The following is a 27,366-nucleotide window of genomic DNA, read 5'->3' as shown; positions in this document are numbered from 1 at the left end:
TGATTTTGCTACTCCAAGCATGTTTGCTATCTCTCTGATGGATTTTTTCTTTTTTTTCAGCCTCAGGATGTTCTGCTTCACCTCAATTGAGAGTTCCTTAGACCGCATGTTGTCTGGTCACAGCAACAGCTTCCAAATGCAAAACCACACACCTGTAATCAACCCCAGACCTTTTAACTACTTCATTGATTACAGGTTAACGAGGGAGACGCCTTCAGAGTTAATTGCAGCCCTTAGAGTCCCTTGTCCAATTACTTTTGGTCCCTTGAAAAAGAGGAGGCTATGCATTACAGAGCAATGATTCCTAAACCCTTTCTCCGATTTGAATGTGAAAACTCTCATATTGCAGTTGGGAGTGTGTACTTTCAGCCCATATATATATATAATTGTATTTCTGAACATGTTTTTGTAAACAGCTAAAATAACAAAACTTGTGTCACTGTCCAAATATTTCTGGCCCTGACTGTATATATATATATATATGTACACTTCGGCACTCAGTGGGGCCAGCACCTCAGGTGCTGCTTACCGACCGCTCAAAGCGGTTGTGTGATCACCAGATTCCCTGCCTGGGCCTCCCAGAGCAGTGTTGTCTCTCCTCTCCAGCGTCAGAAGTGCTGACAGGAATGGCTGCCGGCGTTCTGTGGGGAGGAGAGGGCCGTGGGCGTGCCCTAGAAAGTGCGGGAATCTGGTGCCCCACTGTGTTGAGTGAGGGGGGAGGAGGATACAAAGTATGCTCCAGCCCTCAGCGCTGAAGTCCTGTGCAGCGTCCCGCCCTTCCCCTGACTGGCAGGCCTGGGGGCGGGAATATGCGATACTAGGCCGCAAAAGCCGGGGACTAAAGTTATAAGCGCGGCCGGCAAATAAGTGCGGTCGGCGCGGTAGTCCCCGGCGCACTAACACACCCAGCAGTGCTGCAGTGTGTATGGCACAAGCGCTCCATGCGCGGTCCCCCAAGGGGACACAGAGTACCTCACAGTAGCAGGGCCTTGTCCCTGACGATACCCGGCTCCTGTCCAGCAGATTCCCCAGGGGCTGCGGAGGGAGCACGGTCCCCGTGCCTGGAGACCGATCAGGATCCCACTTCACCCAGAGCCCTTAAGGGATGGGGAAGGAAAACAGCATGTGGCTCCTGCCTATGTACCCGCAATGGGTACCTCAACCTTAACAACACCGCCGACCAGAGTGGGGTGAGAAGGGAGCATGCTGGGGGCCCTGTTATGGGCCCTCTTTTCTTCCATGCGACATAGTCAGCAGCTGCTGCTAAGATGTGGAGCTATGCGTGGATGTCAGCCTCCTTCGCACAAAGCATAAAAACTGAAGAGCCCGTGATGCACGGGGGGTGTATAGGCAGAAGGGGAGGGGCTTTACACTTTTAAGTGTAATACTTTATGTGGCCTCCGGAGGCAGAAGCTATACACCCAATTGTCTGGGTCTCCCAATGGAGCGACAAAGAAATATAAAAAAAAAACAAAAACTCCTTTCAACCACTGTAGGCACATTTATGCAATATAACCATAGGTCACGAGCACACATTGAGTAGTTGGGGCAATTTTTACCTCAGTATTTATAAGCCAATACCAGGAGTGGAACACTCAGAGGAAAAAGTATAAGCCATATAATCCAGGGATGCGACAGCGCCAGCGCCATAATGCCCTGACTGACCGACGTCTCTAGTGACCCGAGTGTGAGAGCTTCATGGAAATACATGAATGTGTCACGCGCGTGTCAGGAAGCCACGGCCCGTCCCGGGCATTTTGATGCCATCATCGTCCGACTTGTATCAACGTCTGACCCCGCTGTAATAGAAGCACTGGCACCATTACTGAAGTTTTTACCACATTCTCATTTTGTGGTTTGGGCTAACAAATGCGGAGGTAAAAAACGCACCAAATACGCAATGTGTGCACGTGGCCTTAGACACATTTTTGTAGAACTTGATAAAGTGTCTAGTGAGGCACAAATAATAGCAAAAAATCTGCATGTCACATCTATTAGACATGGGGCTCGCTCACACGGCCGTAGATTCTATCATGTGAAAGAATTGGGACAATTATTCTAAGGACACGGACATCACAAGCTGCTGCGAGTGTGAACAGTGTCATTATACTGTGCTCCGATTCGCTCACATGGGAAAAGCAAATTGCAGGTGAGGAGATGGAGAGATTAATGCCTCCATCTTCTCCATTGTCTGTTTCTGCGTATATTGCACTGCACTTGCAAGTCATCCAAGTGCAATCCAATGGTTCAAAAGCACCCATAGACTTCAATGGGTGTGCCTGTGAATACCAGCCCCGCGCTGTCGGGCTTTATCATGGCTGGGTGTCAAAATTGAATGGGGAAGGGCGGACCACACGCTGTTTTATTTTAAATGTTTAAATAATTTAAAAAAAAAAAAAAAGAAAGCTGCATGCAGTTCCACCCATTATGATACACCGCCAAGATAAGCGCACGGCTGGGGGCTGCAGCCTGGGCTGTAGCCGTGCACTTTATCTGTGCTGGGTATCATGATATGGGGAGGGACCTTACGCCAAATGTTTTACTTATTTATTTCTCACCATGATAGAGCTGCAGACAGCACCTGTGATTGGTTGCAGGCAGATGCTGGGGGCATGTCCAACTGCAACCAATCATAGATGCCAGGACAGCTGTGGGCAGGGAAAGCAGTGCATATGGATGAGCGATAATGAGCGACCCAGGAAGTAAAGGAGAGGCCACGGGAGCAGTTACAGCCGCGTCGGAGGCTTGGTAAGTATGGAGCGCTTGCTTCCTTCTTATTTTCTTTCTTTATTTTTTTTATGTCCCAAGTGCCAGATCCGGATCATTAGCCGGAATTCCCTGAGCATTCTGGGGCCAGCACTTGGACACGTTTGAAACCACCTAGATCTGGACTTTTACAGTCTGGGTCCACCCACTATTAGTGGTACAGAGAAACAGTTACATGAATTCCAGGACGCAAGGCTTCTCGGAAAAGTATTGCCTTTTTGCCGTAGCACCAAGATAGACTCTCTCTTCCCCCGGTAAACAGCACACTTAGCTGTCCATATAGTGTACATAAAAATGATGTTTTATCAGACCAGACCACTTTGATCCATTATTCCATTCAGTTCTGATGCTCGTGCCCACTGTAGGCATTTCAGCCGCAGATGTGGGCACAGTGACCAATCTGTTTTACAGCTTCATTAGATTACATTAGGTGAGCACTAACCACAGTGTTCTGGGAAAACCGTACAAGCTTTATGATCTGGCTCCTGCCAAAGTCAGATCCTTATTCTTCTGCTTCCAACACATCAATTTCAAGAACCCAACATATTCCGGTATTGTGCACCTGCCCCATTTCTTAGGGGTACTTTGCACGCTGCGACATCGCTAGCCGATTGTAGCGATGCCGAGCGCGATAGTCCTCACCCCCGTCGCACATGCGATCTCTTGTGATAGCTGCTGTAGCGAACATTATCGCTACAGCAGCTTCACACGCACTTACCTGCCCTGCGACCTGCCTCCTTCCTAAGGGGGCGGGTTGTGTGGCGTCACAGCGACGTCACACGGCAGGCGGCCAATAGGAGCGGAGGGGCGGCGATGAACGTCCCGCCCACCTCCTTCCTTCCTCATTGCAGGCGGGACGCAGGTAAGGAGATGTTCCTCGCTCCTGCGGCTTCACACACAGCGATGTCTGCTGCCGCAGGAACGAGGAACAACTTCGTACCTGTCGCTGCAGCGAAATTATGGAAATGACTGATGACACTACACAGATCACCGATTTACGACGCTTTTGCGATAGTTTATCGGTGCATCTAGGCTTTACACGTTGCGACGTCGTTACTGGCGCCGGATGTGCGTCACTTTCGATTTGACCCCGGCGAAATTGCAGCGCGCAAAGTACCCCTTAGACTGCAATACGTGCAAAATATGATCAACTTAATATCAAGTAGGGGAAATTTTAAAAAGAATTATACCGCCACTTGGACCTTATCAGGTCCAAGGTATTTTTAATGATGTATACAGTTCTTATTGTGAATTCTGGTAAGTAACACTAGCTTTAGACACATTAACTTCCAAATCATTTACAATCCTAATATAAGCAATGAGTGGCAGCCCAAGTCCCACACATATTCGGTGTAGTTAGTACTGGTCACTCACCACTTACCTGTGTGTAATGTCATAGAACTCATCATTTTATAAATAAAACAACTGGTTAAAACTGAACATGGAGGAAAGCAAAATGTTCTAGTCAGTTGGGAAGATGCAGTCTTAAGGGTAAGTCTGTACAGGGAATATTCCCCTACACAGTAGTCTGCGCTCAGTCACTGAGCTCTTCTTCATCACTGAAGTACGTGCTCTTCTTGATTCTCGGTCGTCTTGAGTCACCTGAGGTGGAGGTTTCCCCCGCTGCTTGTCTGAATTTGGTTTTTTCTTCTTCCATTCTTGCTTGCTACAATGAAAACAATGAAGAAAAACTGGGTATAAATATATTTTAGTAAAGTATCCCTCCAGTAATCCACCTAAATTCCCCCCAAGGGCTCAATCAGATAAGTGTTGAATATAGATGTAAAAAAAAAGGCACTTCTTGGCCAGATATAAATGCACTTTAATGGCTCGATATTTTTTTTTCTTAATATTCAGTTATTTTTATCTGAATTTATTCATTTCAATAGGGATAAAGGTGTGTAATATGCAATAGGTCATGCTGCAATTTTTAATATAGTCAGTGTATGCTAAGCTGACTGTCAGAGTTAAAAAGGCATGTGTAATCTGTAACTAGCTAAAGAAACAAATGTAGCAATAAACAAAAAAAACAAAACAACTTTGTGGTCACACCTGCATTAGCACCACCATAGCAGATCCCATCAAAAATGCCGGATACTATAGTGCAGGAGTCTGACCAGGGCAGCATACCTAAGCAGAGATGTTACGACAGTGTTTCCCCGAAAATAAGCCCTAGCCAGATTTTTTAGGCCTTTTTGAAGTATGCTTAAATATCAATGCTACTACAAAAATAAGCTCTGGTTGCGGATCATCATACTAATAGTATCTTGAAATAAGGCTTGGGCAGCCCTTTCAGAATATACATTGCCCCAATGTATTGCTGCAAGCCCCAGAAGTTTATAGCTCTATGCCGGCTAGTTAAAGGAATGAATATTCACTTCTCTTCCTCAATCAGTGATTGGAACTTGCTTTGATGAAAAAATATGAATATTCACCTACGTCCCCTGCCCATTTCGGTTTCAGTGATTCACTCACTGTCGTATTACTGCCAGAGGATCGCAGTGCAATGTTCGCACTGGCCGGCAGCTGCATAGAAATACATGCAGACAGGCTTTGGTCAGAAGAGCCACCACCAGTGCAAGCATTGGGCTGCGATCCTCGGGCAGTTATAGGACAGTCAGTGAATCATTGACGCCTGGCACAGAGGGGTAGGCGGGGAAGGGGGTGAATATTCATTTTTTCATTAAGAAAAGTTCCCATCAATGACACTGGCACAGAGGGGAGGGCTGGATTATGGGTGGGGGAAGGGGTGAATATTCATTTTTCATTAACGGGAGACCTAATCACTGCCACCAATGCAAAATATAATATATCCCCTGAAAATAAGCCCAAGTGCATCCTTTGGAGCAAAATATAATATAAGACACCGTCTAATTTTCGCAGAAACACTACTGTAAATTAGCTTGAACCTGGAGAATCCAGCTCGTCTCACTAAGAATGAAAAATCTTCAGCACAAACTGCTGAGATTTGTAGTGAAAAGCTCCAAAAAGGTGAAAGAAATGCATTCTAAAGTTTTAACTTTTTAAGGAACATTTTAACCTCTTCCAGACACAGCCAGTTTGGGTGAAAATTATTTTATTTTTGGATCAACATATCAAAGCACTTTTTTTGTTATTAATGGAACCTTATTAAAAAGTGACTTTTTTACTGACAGGTAGAATGGAAACGGATTCACAATGCTGCTGGTTTTGGGGAGATAATGGTTTGAGTTTAGGTTTATGGTGATACCAAATTCATGAATACTTTGTTATATTTTGCTAAATACAAAGTATTCAGCGTTTCCATATTTTGGGAGCAGTTGTTTTTTTTTTTACACTACTCTTAATGCAGGTGTGTGAGAGCAAGGAGCAATAAAAAGCTTTCAAAATGTAATACGTACTGCAATATGGCATGGAATAAAATGTTATGATGGGGTGCAAAGGGCAAGCCCTCGTGCATGTCCGTTGGCAGAAAATAGAAAAACTTATGGAGTACTGGAAATTGTCAAATAATTTTTTCATGTATTTTTTTGCAAATTTCCAATTTCATGTTACTGCTTACCAAAACAATAAAAGCAAACATAAGCATAAACTGAAAAATAAACCATTCTAAAAGGGTTAATGACATATTTATTAATATTTTTAAACTTTCTATCATCTTTTATAAAGAAAAGTTTATTACAGACAATACAGTCAGTACAAGGTAAGAGGAATTCCAGGACAGCATAGTGAGAATGCATCAAATTGACATACATATAGTAAGGCAAATATTCCTTAAAGGGGCTGTCCACTACTTGGCCAATGTCTTGTTCCCCATGTTTATCCCATTAAAATAAAATAAAATAAAATAAAAACACTCACGTCCCATACCGATGCGGATCAAGCGGTATTGGCACTCACTCTCCCAGAGCTCATGTGAGCCCACTCCACACCGGATTCATTCTCCCCACCTTTGGACGAATGAGTAATTAAGTGGAAGTCACAGCAGCGGCTGCTCTCACATCCTATGGATGTGTTCTATGTCCAAAGGTGGGGAGAATTAAGCGGCTGCGGATTGGGCTCAAGGCTCGCGTCATGTAGCAACCTCATGAGAGTGAGTCCTGACTGCTGGAACGGCGCCGGCAGGGAATGTGACTAAGTTTTTTTTCTATTTTAAAAAGCGCAAAACGTGGAATTCGAAGGGGTTGTCCTAATAGTAGACAACCCCTTTTACAGGTCTGTTCCCCAAAAAAAAAAAAAAATCAATGTATCCCCTATTTACAAGATAATGATGGCACCATGTACAAGGGCTTGGCTATTTCCAGCAGTCCCAGGAACGGTGGATGGAGTGGAGACCGCACATGCACTCCTCTGCTCAATTCAGGAAAGAGCTGCAGAGCCCAATCTCCAAATCGATGGGGGTCTAATCAGGAAGTCTTCCCTTATTGAACAGATAAGGAATAAACTTAATTTTATGGGAATTACCCTTTCATATGGAGTACAGAGATTCACTAATGTAGTTGGAAGGCTATAAAAACTTCTTTGGACCAAATGTGCTGGAGTGCACATTTAGTGCTGGCTTTTTGTTTTTTCTTCATTGAATTGGTCGGTGGCTGACCCCCACCTTGCTTTGCACCCCAATTTGGGATGTATTCCACCTGTCTAGATTTTGGCGATTGGTGACTGTTCACATTCAGTCATCAGGCCCTGTCCACAGGCTATTTACTTCATGCAGCATTTGCTTGGACCTGTCCCGCCCACAGCCATGACTCAGTCATGGGTACGGGATTGAAATAGACCAGGTGAGTGCTGCTAAGAGCAGTTCTACTATTTCATATGTGAGGCCGTATGGCACATTTTATAAAAATATTTTAGTGTAGGACTTTCCCAAATGAGATTTGCCGTGACGTGGCGAGGTAGCTCAAGAAATTGCAATTTTTTGCCAAAAATCTCAAAATTTTTATAAGTACAGTTTGGAATTTTTGGTGCTGGAGTGCACATTTAGTGCTGGCTTTTTGTTTTTTCTTCAAATATAAATACAGTCTAAAGTAAAGAGTTAAAGATTAACCAAAACGGTCTTCCTGATTTTTTCATAGTTAGCAGGCATGTCAATTGCCTGCAGATAAGTGGGAGTTTGGGTCCTGAATCCCCCACCATTTAAATAAAGACCCCCAAGAAGTGCTGAAACAGCAGCACAGGGGTATTGCTAAATATGGAACAGAAAAAAAAAAAAAAAAAAAAAGGCAGAAAATTTAGTTAACTCTTTTAGGCCCCTTTCACACGTCAGTGATTCTGGGACGTTTGTGCTTTTTTTTTTTAAACGTACCAGAATCACTGACATACGCAGACCCATTATAATGAATGGGTCTGCTCACACGTCAGTGATTTTTCACTGCACGTGTCTCCGTGCGGCGTACCCGCGTGTGCGTGATTGCCGCACGGAGACATGTCCATTTTTTTCTGGCATCACTGATGTTCCACGGACCACGCAGTGGTGTGATCTGTGAAACACGTGTCAGAAAAAAAAATGTGCTTTTAAAATAAAAATCATTTTTACTCACCCGGCGTCCAGCGATCTCCTCTGCAGCCCGTCCTCCCTGCTGCTTCTGAGCCGGCTCATTACTGTCGCGCATATTCATTATGCGCGACACAGCAGACCCGGAAGCAGCTGCTGCGGGGGTCAGCGCTGGCCGGATGCTGCACCGCGGGAGCGATCAGCACCATGGACAGCGAGAGCGCGCACAGGTGAGTTGTTTTCTAAGTGCAATCATGGGCCACGGAGAACGGAGCCCGGATTGCACTTAGACAACCCACGTGTGCCGTGAATCACGGCACACGCAGGGACATGTGCGTGTTTTAGGCCGGTTTCACACATCTGGCTTTTTGACGTTTTGCCGGATCCGGCGCTCTCCCGTACAGATAATACAGTACAATGACAGCGCTCTAACATCCGGGTCACATGACAGCATGTGACCGGCGCTTGTTGCGCTGTCATTGTACTGTATTAACTGTACGGGAGAGCACCGGATCCGGCAAAACGGCAAAAAGCCGGATGTGTGAAACCGGCCTTACACGCCAGTGAAAAAATATCACTGTTTTTCACCGACGTGTGAAACGGGCCTAAGAAGGGTGAAAATGATCTTTCAGTGAGACTGCCTTCTATTAGACATGATGATGCTGCTCGGCTCTGCTGAATCTTATCAGCGTGTCAGAAAAGGTGCGATTACATCGGTGTGTAATGTGGATTAACGTACAATACATCTTCAGCTGACATTCATAAATCAATTCAATTCAGCATTCAGTGCTTATACTGGGAGGGTGGATGTATTAAAGGGGGGTCCAGGCTTGGGACTAAAGTCTGCAGTCAGAGATATCCAGTGACTGCTGAATTGTGATAGCGCACAATAACATAATTCATCGGTATCATTGGTGTGAGCAGGCGACCACATTACCGCATACATCCGAATCACAGAATTTGAGTCAAATGCGATCTAGATGTGTTCGCCCACTCAATATAAAATTGATTTGAGAGAAGACAGTCAGATTTAGTGAGCACATGACAAAGTATGGAAATCACCCACACGTGCCAGGAATAAAGGGGAGTCGAGATGGCGTACACACCGAATGCTGACATGACTTAGCAGTCACAGTGACTGGAGATTTGGTCCCTCATCTGGACAATCCCTTTAAGGCTGGGGTTTTACACGATAGTGTTGATCCATGATGTGCTGGAGTAAGACGCACCAAATGATTATGAAGCAGATGTCTCCTAATGAATTGGGCAAATCTTTTAGCTACCCAGGTACCAACATCAGAACATGACTTTGGTCGGGTAAATTACAGTACTAAAGCCATGCCACTTTTTTTTAATCTGTGCCCACTTTACGACAGAATAGGTGGAGCTAACATTTCATATTGCAAAAAACAATGATCGCTTTCTGTGGTGAAGAGCTTGATGAATCCCAATCTATTTTTCTGGCCAGCCACCTACAATGTTACCAGGACATAGCTCCATAGTAGTAAGGCTGCGTGCTCACGATCCAGGTTCACAGCATTTTGGACGCAGCATGTTTTCGCTGCGTCAAAAACGTTGTTTTGTACAGTAAAAGCACAGTGGATAGAATTTATAGATATCCCACTGTGCTTGTTTTTCCCACAGCAAAAACTGACCTGGGAGGGGGGGGGGGGGGGGCTTCCCGAGCCGCATCATGTCAAGTTATAGCTGTGAAGTCACAAGCGTTCTCTGCAGAGAACACAGCGAGAGACCAAAACTGCCCAAACCCACATCGTAAGCATGGGCAGTTGTGGTCTCCTGCGGAGAAGACTCGCGGCCCCGCAGGTGAGGACCCGCTGCATCCAGGACGCAGTAGGTTCTGTTCATGGGCACATATTCTTAAGACTTGCTACAATGGCAAAGAACATTACAGTAAACTATTATTCGAGCTGTACCTGGAATGCTATGGCTTGACTAAGACTGTCAAGAGCAGGATCTTCACCTTCATCCTCACTTTGCTCCTCTTCAACTCTACAACAGTAAATGTGTGGACATGTAGGAGCCATATAGATAGTAACAGTACTATATCATGGTTAAAAAGTTAATTTATTCCTTACACTTCTTCCATGTCAACCCTTCCCTTTCTTTTCTTCTCTTTCTTTTCTGGAGGTTCCCGATCTCCAAGCATATTTTTTGGACAGGCATAACTCAGGTGACCTGTGTCCTTTTAGTTAAAAAAATAAATAAATAAATATATACATACATATAAACACAATCTGTCAATACATTTACCTAGAGGCTGAGATGCTGCACACAATTAGTGACAGATCATGGCTTTTACAGTTTGAAAAGCAATTTTTAAAGGAAACCTGTCACCAGATATGTCCCCTAAAATACTGCATATAAGTGCCCATATGGCTCTGTATAACGTAAAAACGTCTGTAATTATACTCGCCTGCAGGGCGGTCCATCATCGCTGGTCTCAGTTCGGCACCTCCAATCTTCCTTCCATTGCTATCTTCCTTTTTGGTTTGTGTGAATAACGCATCATATGTCATCAACAGAGGCCTCCATTGCACTCTTGTGCACGTGCACTTTTCTCTACCCTACTAAGGGCAGAGTGAAGTACTGTAATGCGCATGCACAGGGAAAGGTCAAAGACCACCCGCGCATGAACATTAAGATGCTTCAATCTGTCCTCAGCAGGGCAGAGAGAAGAGCACATGCGCAGGAGCACAATGGGGGCCTCTGTGTGGATGATGTAGGACACATTATATACACAGAGCAAGAAAGAGGACGGCATTGGATGGCAGAGAGGGGGCACCGAGTCCAAGACCAGCAATGACCGGACCGCCTTGCAGGCGAGTATAATAAACACTGTTTTTTACGTTAATCAGAGCGGCCTGGACTTTTATATAAAGTATTCTAGAATACTGTAAAAAACATCACTGGTAGTGGCCGCAGTTTATAGGGGAAAATCCTGGTGACCGGTTCCCTTTAAGGGTAATCGTCATTTTAATTTTTATTTCCTAAATGAATAGTACAAAATAAGACACTTATGAGAAATTCACTTCTTTCTCTGCTAGAATTGATCAGTCATTATCAAAATTCTCACTTCTGAGGTAAAATCCGTATTCAGTGAAGACTTTCCCATTACTGAGATAGGAGATGGCAGATGTTACTGATGAGATTCTATGTAGATAGAGTATACAGACATTACCTCATAGATTATTCATTTTGTGAGGTAAAGTATTTTGCTGCCTGTTTTTATGCAATCTTTTCCATCAAAGAAAGTATAATATGTGATCCCGTGCTGTAATGTCTGTATACTCTTTTCCAATCCTTCCCACCCCACTTGATGTGGTATGATCAGACCATGTCCCTGTACGGTCAGACACGGCCATTACACAGTACATAGCAGGGACATATATATAAGATCTCAGCACAGGAAGAAAAAAAATGTATTAATTACATCCAGTTGTAAAACTGATTCTAAAAGATCTATTGATGAAAAGGTACTTAGTTTGTGGGACAAACCCTTAGGCTATGTGCACACGTTGCGTTTTTTTGACGCTGCGTTTTTGTGCGCTTTTCGCCGCTAAAAACGCACAAAAACGCACCCGCGGCGAAAAAACGCAGCAAAAAACGCATGCGTTTTTGATCTCTGCGTTTTGCTGCGTTTTTCCAATTCATTGCATGGGGGAAAACGCAGTAAAACGCAGGAAAGAATTGACATGTCCATTTTTTTTTAAGCTCAAAAACGCAGCTTAAAAAAAAAAAGTTGTGTGCTAACAGCAAAAATGAAAACTCAGACTTTGCTGGGGAAGCAAAGTCATGCAGTTTTGAGACCAAAAACGCACCCGAAAATTGCCGCGAAAAACGCACTGTGTGCACGTAGCCATAAAGTCAGATCTTATCTCTTCCCTAGTCTATGAGGCCTAGTAGGCTCAAGTGAGTCAGTAGAGATAGGCCTTGTGCGTACGCTGCCTTTTTTGCGCGTTTTTTGGGTGCAGTTTTGTTCCCAAAACTGCATGCATTTTCTTCCCCAGCAAAGTTTATGATATTTCAGTTTTTCTGTCCACACATTGCAGTTTTTTTTGGGCTGCATCTTTGTGGTGACCACTGCAGCATGTCAATTCTTTCTGCGATTTTGAGCCCTTCCCATCAATAGATTTGCAGTAAAAAAAAAAACGCAGTAAAACGCAGCAAGAAATGCATGCTGAGGGAGCTTTTTTTGGGACTAAAAACATGCATCTTTGTGGTCACCAAAAGATGCAGTGTGCGCACATAGCTTTAAGGACCATCCATATGAGGTCACCTTTTCTCTGCTGCAGCTGTTATACAGAGCTCTTGAATATGCTGGACTACCTGGCAGCATGCCAACTAGTCCTCTAATGCTAAAAATCACTGAATAATCAATAGTAGGTTATCAAAACTACACTAAGCAGCCCAGTAAGTGGCACACCGCTATAATCAGGATCTCTGCCCCTACATTATGCTGCTCTCAGAATAGTGGCAAAAACCTGTTGACAGATTCCCTTTAAAGGAATTTTAGAAAATTTCTCTTCCATATGCTAGTAAAAATGATACAATTTGCAGCACTGTTTTTGTTGATAGGCTGCATCAATGATGTCACGTCTATGCTGCACAAGACCACTGCAGCAATTCTCTGGACTCGGCAGTTTGTGCTTTCTACATCAGCATCACCCCTAAATGCAATGATTGTCTGCAGTGGTCACATGCACTGTTAAAATAACACCACAGCTGCAGCCTATCAGAGACTTGCGAAGAGGCAGCACTGGATCAGGGGAAAGTGAATATTAAAAGGCATGCAACCTTATGGAACAGTGATAATTTATTAAAAAAAACAATGTACTAACATAATAAGCTTAGGATGATTTCTTCTTGTATGTGTTTGGTCCCAGATGGGAGTAACATTTACTCACCCCGCATTCATAGCATCTGGACTTGTCAGTGTAATTACGCCTCCGGATGAATTCAGGCGCTCTACCGTTGTCGATGGCAATGCTGGCTCTTATTACTCTGCCAAAGAGCTGAGAGACAAGCACATATTCCTGTAAGACACGGAGCACGCCTTGTACCAGTAATCACGAGTATGAAGACAGCGTACCTGCTTGTTGTTCAGCGCTCGCACGCAGCTCTGCGCAGGCTCCTTATCTAGGAACAGCACAAACGCAACGCCTCTACTTCTCCGGGACTCTTTGTCCTTTAAAATAGTGACTCTAAAAAACAGAAAGGCAAATGTGGCCAGTCACCCCGCCTGAATACAGTAGTGTCTTTCCTCTCTTTCCAAATTGATAGCACCTAATCGTACACTGTGGATATAAACCACGGATGGGATTTTGTTTCCATTAATTTACTTACTTGACTACTTTACCATATTTTGAAAAAATCTGAAACAACAAAACAAAAACAGGTAAGAGTTTAATTTCAAATAACCTTAGTGTGCTTTATAATAATAAAGCATCTATAATATTGCCATTATAGGGCATCTATATATAGGGCAATATATATAGGGCATCTATAATATTGCTCCTTGTCAGCTCAAGATTCCCCATGCCTAATCCTCAATACTTAAATGGAACCTGTCAGGTGCAATATCCACCCAGAACCATGAGCAGTTCTTGGTGTATATTGTTAATCCCTGCCTAAACGGCCCTGTATACACTAGCATAGATAGAGATCTTTAGAGAAATTATTCCTAAATATCTTTTATCATATGCTAATGAGTGAGGGGACTAGTCCCTGGGCGTTAGTTCCTCTGGCTAGTCAGCCCCATTAGCATGTTAATACACCCACAGGGGTGTGCCAACAAGCTAATTAATGCACAGCATCACAGGATGATCTCACTCACCTCTCCGCTGCCATCGCCGCCCGATGCTGGATTTCGGGTCAGTGCACATGACCCCAGAGTTTCGATCATGCACATTACATCAGTTTGAAGCTAGGGTGTGTATACCCGGCTTCATATTGCGCATGACCCAATCTCTGGGGTCATGCGCACGGAGCTGAAATCCAGGGTCGAGCGGCGATGGCAGTGGATAGGGGAGTGAGATCATCCTCTGACGCTGCACATTCATTAGCATGTTAGCAGGCCCCTGTGGGTTTAGTAACATGGTAATGGGGCCCTCGCTCATTAGCATATGATAAAAGATCTTTAGAAGAAGGGAATTTTGTTTACTTACCGTAAATTCCTTTTCTTCTAGCTCCAATTGGGAGACCCAGACAATTGGGTGTATAGCTACTGCCTCCGGAGGCCACACAAAGCATTACACTTAAAAGTGTAAGGCCCCTCCCCTTCTGCCTATACACCCCCCGTGGGATCACGGGCTCCTCAGTTTTAGTGCAAAAGCAAGAAGGAGGAAAGCCAATAACTGGTTTAAGAACAAATTCAATCCGAAGGAACATCGGAGAACCGAAACCATTCAACATGAACAACATGTGTACCCGAAAAAACAAAAACCCCTAAGCAAACAGGGCGGGTGCTGGGTCTCCCAATTGGAGCTAGAAGAAAAGGAATTTACGGTAAGTAAACAAAATTCCCTTCTTCTTTGTCGCTCCTAATTGGGAGACCCAGACAATTGGGACGTCCAAAAGCAGTCCCTGGGTGGGTATAATAACCCCTCGTGATAGGACCGTAAAAACAGCCCTTTCCTACAGGTGGGCAGCTGCCGCCTGAAGGACTTGTCTACCTAGGCTGGCGTCCGCCGAAGCGTAGGTATGCACCTGATAGTGCTTGGTAAAAGTGTGCAGACTCGACCAGGTAGCCGCCTGGCACACCTGCTGAGCCATAGCCTGGTGCCGTAATGCCCAGGACGCACCCACGGCTCTGGTAGAATGGGCCTTCAGCCCTGAGGGAACCGGAAGCCCAGCCGAACGGTAGGCTTCAAGAATTGGTTCTTTGATCCACCTAGCCAGGGTGGATTTGGAAGCTTGCGACCCTTTGCGCTGACCAGCGACAAGGACAAAGAGTGCATCCGAGCGGCGCAGGGGCGCCGTGCGGGAAATGTAGATCCTGAGCGCTCTCACCAGATCCAACAAATGCAAATCCTTTTCACATTGATGAACTGGATGAGGACACAAAGAAGGCAAGGAGATATCCTGATTGAGATGAAAGGGGGATACCACCTTAGGGAGAAACTCCGGAATCGGGCGCAGAACCACCTTGTCCTGGTGAATCACCAGGAAGGGAGATTTGCATGACAGCGCTGCTAGCTCGGACACTCTCCGAAGAGACGTGACCGCTACTAGAAAAGCCACTTTCTGTGAAAGGCGAGAAAGGGAAACATCCCTCATAGGCTCGAAAGGCGGCTTCTGAAGAACAATTAGAACCCTGTTCAGATCCCAGGGCTCTAACGGCCGCTTGTAAGGAGGGACGATATGACAGACCCCTTGCAGGAACGTGCGTACCTGAGGAAGTCGTGCTAGGCGCTTCTGAAAAAATACAGATAGCGCTGAGACTTGTCCCTTGAGGGAGCTGAGCGACAAACCTTTTTCCAAACCGGATTGTAGGAAGGAAAGAAAAGTAGGCAATGCAAATGGCCAGGGAGAAACTCCCTGAGCAGAGCACCAAGATAAGAATATTTTCCACGTCCTGTGGTATATCTTGGCGGAGGTAGGTTTTCTAGCCTGTCTCATGGTGGCAATGACCTCTTGAGACAATCCTGAACACGCTAGGATCCAGGACTCAATGGCCACACAGTCAGGTTCAGGGCCGCAGAATTCTGATGGAAAAACGGCCCTTGAGACAGCAAGTCTGGTCGGTCTGGTAGTGCCCACGGTTGGCCTACCGCGAGGTGCCACAGATCCGGGTACCACGACCTCCTTGGCCAGTCTGGAGCGACGAGGATGGCGCGGCGGCAGTCGGACCTGATCTTGCGCAGCACTCTGGGCAACAGAGCCAGAGGTGGAAACACATAAGGAAGCCGGAACTGCGACCAATCTTGAACTAAGGCGTCTGCCGCCAGAGCTCGGTGATCGTGAGACCGTGCCATGAAAGCTGGGACCTTGTTGTTGTGCCGAGACGCCATTAGGTCGACGTCCGGCATCCCCCAGCGGCGACAGATCTCCTGAAACACGTCCGGGTGAAGAGACCATTCCCCTGCGTCCATACCCTGGCGACTGAGGAAGTCTGCTTCCCAGTTGTCCACGCCTGGGATGTGAACTGCGGATATGGTGGAAGCCGTGTCTTCCACCCACGTCAGAATCCGCCGGACTTCCTGGAAGGCTTGCCGACTGCGAGTTCCTCCTTGGTGGTTGATGTATGCCACCGCTGTGGAGTTGTCCGACTGAATTCGGATCTGCTTGCCTTCCAGCCACTGCTGGAAGGCTTGTAGGGCAAGATACACTGCCCTGATCTCCAGAACGTTGATCTGAAGGGTGGACTCCTGCTGAGTCCACGTACCTTGAGCCCTGTGGTGGAGAAAGACTGCTCCCCACCCTGACAGACTCGCATCTGTCGTCACCACCGCCCAGGATGGGGGTAGGAAGGATTTCCCTTTCGACAATGAGGTGGGAAGCAGCCACCATTGAAGAGAATCCTTGGCCGCCTGAGAAAGGGAGACGTTCCTGTCGAGGGACTTCGACTTCCCGTCCCATTGGCGGAGAATGTCCCATTGCAGTGGACGCAGATGAAACTGCGCGAAAGGGACTGCCTCTATTGCTGCAACCATCTTCCCTAGGAAGTGCATGAGGCGTCTCAAGGGGTGTGACTGGCCTTGAAGGAGAGATTGCACCCCTGTCTGTAGTGAACGCTGTTTGACAAGCGGAAGCTTCACTATCGCTGAGAGAGTATGAAACTCCATGCCAAGATATGTTATCGACTGGGTCGGGGTTAGATTTGACTTGGAAAAGTTGATGATCCACCCGAAACCCTGGAGGGTCTCCAGCGCAATGTTCAGGCTGTGTTGGCATGCCTCTTGAGAAGGCGCCTTGACAAGCAGATCGTCTAAGTAAGGGATCACAGAGTGTCCCTGAGAGTGCAGGACTGCAACTACAGCTGCCATGACTTTGGTGAAGACCCGTGGGGCTGTCGCCAGACCAAAAGGCAGGGCTACGAACTGAAGGTGTTCGTCTCCTATAACGAAGCGTAGAAAACGCTGATGCTCTGGAGCAATCGGTACGTGGAGATAAGCATCCTTGATGTCTATTGATGCTAGGAAATCTCCTTGAGACATTGCGGTGATGACGGAGCGGAGGGATTCCATCCGGAACCGTCTGGTTCTCACGTGCTTGTTGAGAAGTTTTAGGTCCAGAACGGGACGGAAAGACCCGTCCTTTTTTGGTACCACAAACAAATTGGAGTAAAAACCGTGACCTTGCTCTTGAAGAGGAACAGGGATCACCACTCCTTCCGCCTTTAGAGTGCACACCGCCTGCAGAAGAGCATCGGCTCGGTCGGGAGGCGGAGACGTTCTGAAGAATCGAGTTGGAGGACGAGAACTGAACTCTATCCTGTACCCGTGAGACAGAATGTCTCTCACCCAACGGTCTTGGACCTGTGGCAGCCAAATGTCGCCAAAGCGGGAGAGCCTGCCACCGACCGAGGATGCGGAGAGAGGAGGCCGAAAGTCATGAGGAAGCCGCTTTGGTAGCGGGTCTTCCGGCTGTCTTTTTTGGGCGTGACTGAGCCCGCCAAAAATCTGAGCTCCTCTGATCCTTTTGAGTCCTTTTGGACGATGAGAATTGGGACCTGCCCGAACCTCGAAAGGACCGAAACCCCGACTGTCCCCTCCTCTGTTGGGGTTTGTTTTGTCTGGGCTGAGGTAAGGATGAATCCTTACCCTTGGACTGTTTAATGATTTCATCCAAACGCTCACCAAACAGTCGGTCACCAGAAAATGGCAAACTGGTTAAGCATTTTTTGGAAGCAGAATCTGCTTTCCATTCCCTTAACCACAAGGCTCTGCGTAAAACCACGGAGTTGGCGGATGCCACTGCCGTACGGCTCGTAGAGTCCAGAACCGCATTAATCGCGTAAGACGCAAATGCAGACATTTGAGAGGTTAAGGATGCCACCTGCGGAACAGATGTACGTGTGACCGTGTCAATCTGTGTAAGACCAGCTGAAATAGCTTGGAGTGCCCATACGGCTGCGAATGCAGGAGCAAACGACGCGCCGATAGCTTCATAGATGGATTTCAACCAGAGCTCCATCTGTCTGTCAGTGGCATCTTTAAGAGCAGCCCCATCCTCCACTGCATCTATGGATCTAGCCGCAAGCCTGGAGATTGGGGGATCCACCTTGGGACACTGGGTCCAGCTCTTGATCACGTCAGGAGGAAAGGGATAACGTGTATCCTTAAGCCGTTTGGAGAAACGCTTATCTGGATAAGCGTGGTGTTTCTGGACTGACTCTCTAAAGTCAGAGTGGTCCAGAAAAGTACTTAATTTACGCTTGGGATACCTGAAATGGAATTTCCCCTGCTGTGAAGCTGACTCCTCCACTAGAGGAGCTGGGGGAGAAATATCCAACATTTTATTGATGGACGCGATAAGATCATTCACTATGGCGTCACCATCAGGTGTATCCAGATTGAGAGCGGTCTCAGGATCAGAATCCTGATCAGCTACCTCCGCCTCATCACACAGAGAATCCTCTTGCTGGGACCCTGACCAGTGTGATGAAGTAGAGGGCCGCTCATAGCGAGCTCGCTTAGGCTGTCTGGGACTGTCGTCCGTGTCAGAGCCGTCACCCTGGGATGCATGGGACACCCCCGGAGCCCGGAGCTGTTCCAACTGAGGGGGACCAGGGAGCAATGATTCAACAGTGCCCATGGTCTGAGTTACTGGTCTAGACTGCAAAGTTTCTAGAATTTTAGTCATAGTCACAGACAATCTATCAGCAAAGATTGCAAACTCTGTCCCCGTCACCTGGACAGTATTCACAGGTGGTTCTCCCTGGGTCACCTCCAGCAGGGGCCCCGGCCGAGCAAGTGGCACAGGGGCCGAGCACTGCACACAATGGGGGTCAGTGGAACCTGCCGGTAGAGCAGCCTCACAAGCGGTACAAGCAGCATAGAAAGCCTGTGCCTTGGCACCCTTGTTTTTTGCGGACGACATGCTGTAGTCTCCACTGAGCAATCTAGGAGGGTATATAGCCAAGAATCACCAGCGACCGTTTAGTGCAATGTATAGCATGCAAGCATAAAAATACAATTGTACACTTCGGCACTAGTGGGGTCAGGACCGGAGGTGCCGCTTACCGCCCGCTGAAAGCGGGTGTGTGGTCGCCAGAATCCCGTGCCTGGGTCTCCCAGAACTTGTCTCCCCTCTCCAGCTCAGACTGCATTCAGGAATGGCCGCCGGCGTTCTGTGAAGAGGGGCGGACCGTGGGCGTGCCTCAGACAAAGTGCGGGAAACTGGCGTCCCACTGTGCTCAATGTGAGGGCTGGAGTATGTAAAGCAGACTCCAGCCCTCGGCGCCGACGTTCTGTACAGCGTCCCGCCCTTCCCCTGACTGGCAGGCCTGGGGGCGGGAACGAAGCGAAACTAGGCCGCAAAAGCCGGGGACTCTAGTAATAAGCGCGGCCGTCAAATATGCACGGCCAGCGCGGAAGTCCCCGGCGCACCACAAGTCCCAGCCGCGCCGCAGCAGTTCCCAACACAATAACTCCCTCAGCAAGCTGTGGAAGTGTGGCACAAGCGCGCAGCGCTGTTGTCCCCGGCGCACTAACACACCCAGCAATGCTGCAGTGTGCGCGCGGTCTGTACGGGGACACAGAGTACCTTGACGTAGCAGGGCCTGTCCCTGACGATACTCCGCTCCATATCCAGCAGATTCCCCAGGGGCTGTGGATGGAGCACGGTCCCATGTGCCTGGAGACCGGTAAAATCCCACTTCACCCAGAGCCCTAAGGGGGATGGGGAAGGATGCAGCATGTGGGCTCCAGCCTCCGTACCCGCAATGGGTACCTCAACCTTAACAAACACCGCCGACAAAAGTGGGGTGAGAAGGGAGCATGCTGGGGACCCTAGTATGGGTCCTCTTTTCTTCCATCCGACATAGTCAGCAGCTGCTGCTGACTAAACAGTGGAGCTATGCGTGGATGTCTGACCTCCTTCGCACAAAGCTTGAAAACTGAGGAGCCCGTGATCCCACGGGGGGTGTATAGGCAGAAGGGGAGGGGCCTTACACTTTTAAGTGTAATGCTTTGTGTGGCCTCCGGAGGCAGTAGCTATACACCCAATTGTCTGGGTCTCCCAATTAGGAGCGACAAAGAAATACCTTTTCTAAAGATCTCTTTACCTATGCTAGTGTATACAGGGACAGTTAGGCAGGGATTAGAAATATGCACCTAGAACTGCTCCTGGCTCTGGGTGCATATTGGACCTGACAGGTTCCCTTTAAAAAATAAATTAACCCGCGCATCTAGAAGAGGCACTTGAGCCCCTCCACAGCAGAACAAACACTGACATCTCAATCTATACCATTAATCAGCATAGGGTTAATACAAACACAATATACCTAAAGGGCAACTAGAGGTACCCTAACTAAAGATTCAATCAATCTTAACTTTTATTCCCAAATATAAATAAAACAGATCAATCTAAAACAGCGGCAAATAGAGCAACCTAGTACATGTACTAAGTCATGTATCCAGCCACGGACCATAAACAAGTGGAAAGACGTCCTACAATATTATCAGATTGGTATTGCCCTACTTTGCCTATAAAAAGCCAATAGCCTCCCCAAGGGATGAGAGGCTATTAGCTTTTTATAGGCAGAGTAGGGCAACACCAATCTGATAATATTGTAGGGCGTCTGTCCACTAGCATAGTATCTGGTCCGCGGCCGGACACATGACTTAGTACACCGACTAGGTTGCTCTATTTGCCGCTATTTTAGATTGATCTGTTCTATTTATATTTGGCAATAAAAGTTAAGATTTATTGAATCATTAGTTAGGGTACCTCTAATTGCCCTTTGGGCAAATTGTGTTTGCCTCCACAGCAGAAGGCTCAGCCAGTGGCGGTACACCCATTGCCAACCCTTAAGGGCATCTTTGTGCCCTATACCTACCCTATGGAGGTCGTTGTTGGTCAGCGAGAATGGCAGATTGGACACATACACAGTACTCTTGCTGGGAGCAAGGCCTCCACTCATGGTTTTTAGGGAAAACCACCTGAAATATAAAAACTTGTGAAAATGTGACATACATGATAACATTATGTAGACAGCCACCCTGCTTTGAGAAAGTAGTGATACCTATATATCAACAGCATTCTAACCATTAGAAAGGACATCCACACCTAGTGATTGAAGATGAAAAGGGTTTTTAGACTTTCTTAAAGTATTATTAAAAACCTTTTTTATCTTCAGCCATGACGTGTGGCCCAGTGCACCATTTCTGATGTCTTTTCTCCTCTTTGGAAGACGCCTAGCGTCCAGGCGATCTAGGTCGCGGGCCGAGGACATCTGGCAGCACTAATACATTGTGATAAGAGGAGCCTGTAACCTGAATTCTGTTTTTATGCTAGCTTTTACAAGCCTCCCCTACTAGCGCCCTTACTGTTTTTATGGTCTCTGTAGAGTTTTTCAAGAAAACTTCATCCGACTGAGGAAATAAGTGATGTATGGTTTATTCGAAACAAAACTGCCGAGAGGGAAAGTGTGAACAGAGGCTAAAAAAAGGACATCAAAAGTTTTCTGTTTTAAATTTTTAAGTACAAAAACAGGTAATCTTAGGCTGTGTTCACACTGCCAATTTCTCCTCTGTCTTAAAGGGGTGGTTCACTACTCTGCAATAATAGCCAAATCTCTATAAGGCTCGTTTCACACGTCAGTGAAAAACACTCCGTGTGCTGTGAATTACGGCACACGTGGGTTGTCTAAGTGCAATCCGGGCTCCGTTCTCCGTGGCCCGTGATTGCACTTAGAGATTAACTCACCTGTGCCCGCTCCCGCTGTCCATGGTGCTGATCACTCCCGCAGTGCAGCATCCGGCCGGCGCTGACCTCTGCAGCAGCTGCTTCCGGGTCGGCTGTGTCGTGCATCATGAATATGCGCGACCGTAATGAGCCGGCTCTGAAGCAGCAAGCTGCACGGGCTGCAGAGGACATCGCTGGAGCTGGGTGAGTAAAAATGATTTTTATTTTAAAAGCACGTTTGTTTCTGGCACGTGTTTCACGGACCACACCACTGCGTGGTCCGTGGGACATCAGTGATGCCAGGAAAAAATGGACATGTCTACGTGCGGCAATCACGCACACGCGGGTACGCCGCACGGAGACACGTGCAGTGAAAAAAATCACTGATGTGTGAGCAGACCCATTCATTATAATGGGTCTGCGTATGTCAGTGATTCTGGTACGTTTAAAAAAAAGCACAAACGTCCCAGAATCACTGACGTGTGAAAGGGGCCTAAAACTGAGAGGGAAGGCTTTTTCCAAATACCTTGTTCAGCCAATTCTGCCTCTGAGTGGCACTATTGCGGTCCACTCTTCCCCATCACATGACCCCCCCCGGGCTCCATGACCTCTGAGATCCAGTTGACCTGACATCACCAAGGAAGCCATAGTCTCGTCACAGCCCAGCATCGATCCTCTTCGCGGCACGCTGTAGTGAGGGAGAGCGCATGCAAGATGCTGGGCTGTGATGAGCAGTGATACACCGCCCACAGACCAGTCACTCAGGAAGACTGGGGTTGAGCTCGGTGATGTTGGGTCAACTGAAGTTGACGTGACATCACCAGATCTTAGAGGTCACAGAGTTCGGTGGTCATGTGATGGGGATGAGTGGACCGCAATAGCGCCACTCAGAAGCAGAATTGGCAATACAAGATATTTATAAAAAGCCTTCCCTATCAGTTTTACAGGGATGTGGCCACTAATGCAGAGTAGTGAACCACCCCTTTAAGGAATCTCAATCATTTAACATCAAGAGTAGCACAGTTGACACGGATAGCTAATGTAACTAAATACGCATCAATGGTGTCCATCAGCATCTATTGGAAGATGGAACTAAACTTGTGCTATCTCCCCTGTCCATGGTGTACTGGACAGAGTAGGACCACACAGCTTGTATAAAAGCATTAACTCCTTCACGATGGGGCCAATTTCCATCTTTACGTTTTCGTTTTTTTCCTCACCTTCCTAGAGCCATTACTTTTTTTATTTTTCTGTCCACATAGACATATGGGGCTAGTAATAAGCGAGCACTATAAAACTCTAGAGCTCGGATGCGCGTGACTCGTGTACCGGAGTATAATAGAAGTCAATGGGGAACGCAAGCATTTTTTTGGAAGACCTACCGGCGATGTTAAAAGAAAAGCTGCTAAGTAAGGAGATTAGTCTGCCTCCGGTGAGGTGGTCATTAGATCACGGAGTCCTGCAAATAGTGGAGAATAGTGGAGAATTCAAATTAAAAACCTTGTGCCATCTGACTGTCACTATAGGGGGGGTTGTCCACCTCCAAGAACTGAATTTTGGGAATCATTTTTGCAATTGGGTTTCAAGAAAAAAAATTGTGCACTGTTTGGCATCTTATTGTTCATAGTTTTTATGTCAGGCTCTTTCAAATTGCAATGTTGTGTAGTAATATATCATCAGTTCCTATCTCATGGTCAGACCTTTATAGTGTGCTGACTGACAGATTGGACTCATTCTGCAGCCAGCAATAACCAGCGCAGCACAGAGGTCGTAGTTGGCAAATTAGAAACATTTTTAATGAAATCTAATAGCAAAAAATTAATTTTATCCCCAATTAGAGGAACTTAAGAAAAAAAATAAATGGAACAAACGTTTTAAAGCACCACTCCAGTGTTTGTTTTTCATTACCGGAGTGGCACTTTAAATGTAAGCCCCCTGCCCCCAATATTATACTCACAAATTTTCAGTGTTGCTCCGGTCCTGTGCCGCCATCTTGTGCCCATAGTTTCTGACTGGCCAGAAGTCAGAAGTTAGGGGTGCTTCTCACATAGCGAGATCGCTGCTGAGTCACGGATTTTGTGACGTACCAGATACCTCATCAGCGATCTCGCTGCGTGTGACACTGAGCAGCGATCTGGCCCCTGCTGTGAGATCGCTGCTCGTTACACACAGTGCTGGTTCATTTTTTGCTCGTTGCTCTCCCGCTGTGAAGCACACATCGCTGTGTTTGACAGCGAGAGAGCAACGATCTGAATGTGGAGGATGCAGGGAGACGGCTTCTGCGAACGCTGGTAACCAAGGTACACATCGGGTAACTAAGTGAAGCGCTTTGCTTGGTTACCCAATATTTACCTTGGTTACTAGCATACGCCGCTCTCAGGCTACCAGTGTTGGCTCCCTGTACACATAGCCAGAGTACACATCGGGTAACTAAGCGAAGCGCTTTGCTTAGTAACCCGATGTGTACCCTAGCTATGCATGCAGGGAGCCAGCGCTAAGCGGTGTGCGCTGGTAACCAGGGTAAATATCGGGTAACCAAGCAAAGCATTTTGCTTAGTTACCCGATATTTACCTTGGTTACCAAGCGCAGCATCGTTTCAATGAGTCGCTGCGGGCTGGTGGCTGGTCACTGGTGAGATCTGCCTGATTGACAGCTCACCAGCGACCATGTAGCGACGCACCAGCGATCCTGACCAGGTCATATCATGGTCGGAATCGCTGGTACGTCGTTTAGTGAGACAGTACCCTTACATTTCAAGCACTCAATGTAACTCTATGACAGGCAGAACAAGGCTCTCATAGAGATGTATTTTGAGTTGTTACCCACGGTGCCTCCATGAAACACTGGAACTGGCAGCAGGTCACAAATCACCGGAGACCAACGGGAGTGACGCTGGAAACAAATGATGACAGAGGCAGAGGAGTATAAGATAGGGGGTAGGGGACTTACATTAAAAGCCCCACTCCAGTGGGGAAGTAAAAACAAAACACGGTGTGGTATTTAAGTCACCGGTCACGTTGGATGAGTGAGCACTACGTTGCTCGGTAATCGTAATGAGCAGTTGGACACTTACAACCTGTGTACCAAGTAAAAGGAAGTCAATGGGGAACGCATGCATTTTTCCAGATCTTCCATAAAAATGCTCGCGTTCCCCTTTGACATCCATTACACTCAAGTCGTGTCCCTCCGAGCATCCAACTCCTCATTACGAATACAGAGCACCCGAGCACGGTAGTGCCCGCTCACTAGTCGTTTCACCTCACTACAGACTGGTCATACCACTACAAAACCTATAATGGTACCTTCTCCCTTGACATCCTATACAATAATAATATGATGATGATGATAGTAAAGGGGTTATTCGACCTATTAAAATGGTGAGGAATCAGTACCAAAGAGCATGGATATTAGATCAGTGGGTGACCGATGACCTAGGACACTATCACTGACAGCAGCATACAGGGCAGCCTGTAAGCATGGAAGATTCTGCAGGGCTTGCATCCTCCATGTCTCAGCAGTAGTGCCTGGCACCCCCCGCCAATCTAACATGCTCCTATGGATAGGTCCTCGATTAGAACAGGCTGGAGAACAGTGCAGTCAGCGCCACACAGCGAAACAAGCACAGAATGTCCTTTCACGGCCACCGTATAATCCTGGCCCCCCGGGACATGGGCTCTCCTCAGCCCAGCGCCCCGGACTGCGGCTCACCAGTCACCCGGCCTAGCAGCGCGTCCGTACGGGTCTGCCGTCCATCACTCCTCTGCCCGCAGCACTCACTTCTGCAGGACAGAACCTTCCTGCTACTTCCGTCTCCAACGCAGGCGCCATTTTAAAGGAGTCACTTTTATAGTTTAAACATGAGCTTGGTCTCTACAAACATGGAGGATCATAAAGAAAGCAATACTCGGCGGCTCCAAGATGGGGTGTTCATTGTATGATAGCATGGACGGTTTCCCTGACTCCTCTGTTTATGGGCTTTTCCGAAATTCTCATATATCATAGACTTAAAGGGGTTGTCCTGTCCCAGAAAATTTTAGTCCCCTGCTATAAAAACAGAATGCAGTTTATTCACCCTCCTCAGGGTCACGGCTGAGTTTTATCGCTGCTCCTGATGTCTGTCAACAGCGCTGCAGCCAATCACTGAGATCAGGAGCTCTTGGCATGTACTTGGACGGAGCCACCACCCCATTGACTGTCTGCAGCGCTGTCAACATCAATGCCACAAGCCAAATGGGAGAACATAATGGTGGGCTAGACTTAGCGCTGGACCTGGGTAGTGCAGTGGGTGAGCAGACCCCCTGCAAAAGGGAACATAGTTAACCCGGAAATGTTATTAATAAAAATGTTTTATTTGTATGTGCATGTGTATAGTGTTAGGGTACCCCTAGTGGCCGGGTGGGACGGCTGTCACCACAGTGGAGAGGAGGAGCCGGCAGAGACAAGGGGAGGAGAGAGCAAGGGTGTGAGGAAAAGATTAGATCAAGGGAGCAGTCGTCTCGGGGACAGGAGCGGAGCAGCAGAGCCGGGGCAGAGTGTGGGAGCTGGAAGTCCGGGAAGCCGGTGAGAAAAGGAGCAGGCGGAACCTCATAGTGTGAAGCAGTCCGGTGTGGGTCCGGGCTGTGGGTAGCCAGAAGTGGGAGCCGGACGAAGTGGAGTAGTCAGGCACATCCCCACTGGAGGGGGCGCAAGGACAGGCTTCCCCCAGCTAAGAAAGCGTATCAGCACCTTTGTGGCTTTGTTTGGGACTTTGTGAGAAGTAGCATCCGGGACAGCAGTGTGTGCACATCAGGCAGAGTGTGTGAGCGGAACAGCAGGGGACACCGGAGATAAGGAGGTGGACGCAACCTCAGAGCCTATTCTGCCGGTGTGGGTCCGGTGTATGCTTGGCTGAAGAGTGGGTGCCCGACGGAAGTGGAGTACTTAGGGCATAGCCCCACCAGAGGGTGCGTTTGGACAGGTTGTCCCCAGCTCCACAGAAATTGTCATCTGCCAGATCTATTGCTGACCGGATTGCTTTGTTTTTTTTATCTGTGAAGAATAAAAGAATGTTTGTTCCTTGCATTGTACCCTGCCTGAAGAGTGTTTGTGCGCCGGAGAACATCTGCATCACCACCACACTCTGCCCCACCAAGTCATCTCCTGTCCCCATAGTGACGGTGGAACCAGGGGTAAGCCTGATACCGAGGGCCACGACTACAAGGCCGGAGGCACCCCTGGCACCCCGTTACATGTGGCGTAGTCGGCAGGATCCGGATCG

At 47.3% G+C, this 27,366-nt stretch overlaps 1 protein-coding gene across 2 annotated transcripts; it reads right to left on the bottom strand.

The window, feature by feature from the left end:
- Positions 1-202: 202 nt before the first annotated feature.
- ZCRB1 (zinc finger CCHC-type and RNA binding motif containing 1) lies at positions 203-25,901 on the bottom strand. Of its 2 annotated transcripts, XM_075344985.1 has the most exons (9): positions 25,818-25,897; positions 23,491-23,567; positions 21,261-21,363; positions 13,604-13,632; positions 13,350-13,461; positions 13,165-13,272; positions 10,336-10,442; positions 10,174-10,249; positions 203-4,432 (listed from the first exon to the last, which is right to left on the bottom strand). In XM_075344985.1, exons 3-9 carry the CDS (start codon positions 21,342-21,344, stop codon positions 4,301-4,303), a joined length of 648 nt encoding a protein of 215 aa, XP_075201100.1. In that variant the 5' UTR covers positions 21,345-21,363; positions 23,491-23,567; positions 25,818-25,897; the 3' UTR covers positions 203-4,300. The 2 variants fall into 2 exon arrangements, with proteins under 2 accessions (XP_075201100.1, XP_075201099.1); XM_075344984.1 differs by lacking the exon at positions 23,491-23,567 and having other exon boundaries at positions 25,818-25,901.
- Positions 25,902-27,366: the final 1,465 nt, after the last annotated feature.

Source organism: Anomaloglossus baeobatrachus, chromosome 4 (genome assembly GCF_048569485.1).
Source record: "Anomaloglossus baeobatrachus isolate aAnoBae1 chromosome 4, aAnoBae1.hap1, whole genome shotgun sequence".
Lineage (NCBI taxonomy): Eukaryota > Metazoa > Chordata > Amphibia > Anura > Aromobatidae > Anomaloglossus > Anomaloglossus baeobatrachus.
The sequence above is the reverse complement of the archived record's forward strand: the minus strand, read 5'-3'. Positions and strand labels throughout refer to the sequence as shown.

Bases quoted from the DNA above. Each gene is read 5' to 3' on its own strand.
- ZCRB1 (XM_075344984.1), bottom strand. From the start codon at position 21,344: ATGAGTGGAGGCCTTGCTCCCAGCAAGAGTACTGTGTATGTGTCCAAT. The intron at 13,633-21,260 runs GTAGGTATAGGG...TTGTTGTTTCAG, and splicing joins CCAACAACGACCTCCATAGG to ATTTTTTCAAAATATGGTAA. The intron at 13,462-13,603 runs GTAAGTAAATTA...TCTGTTTTTTAG, and splicing joins AAATATGGTAAAGTAGTCAA to AGTCACTATTTTAAAGGACA.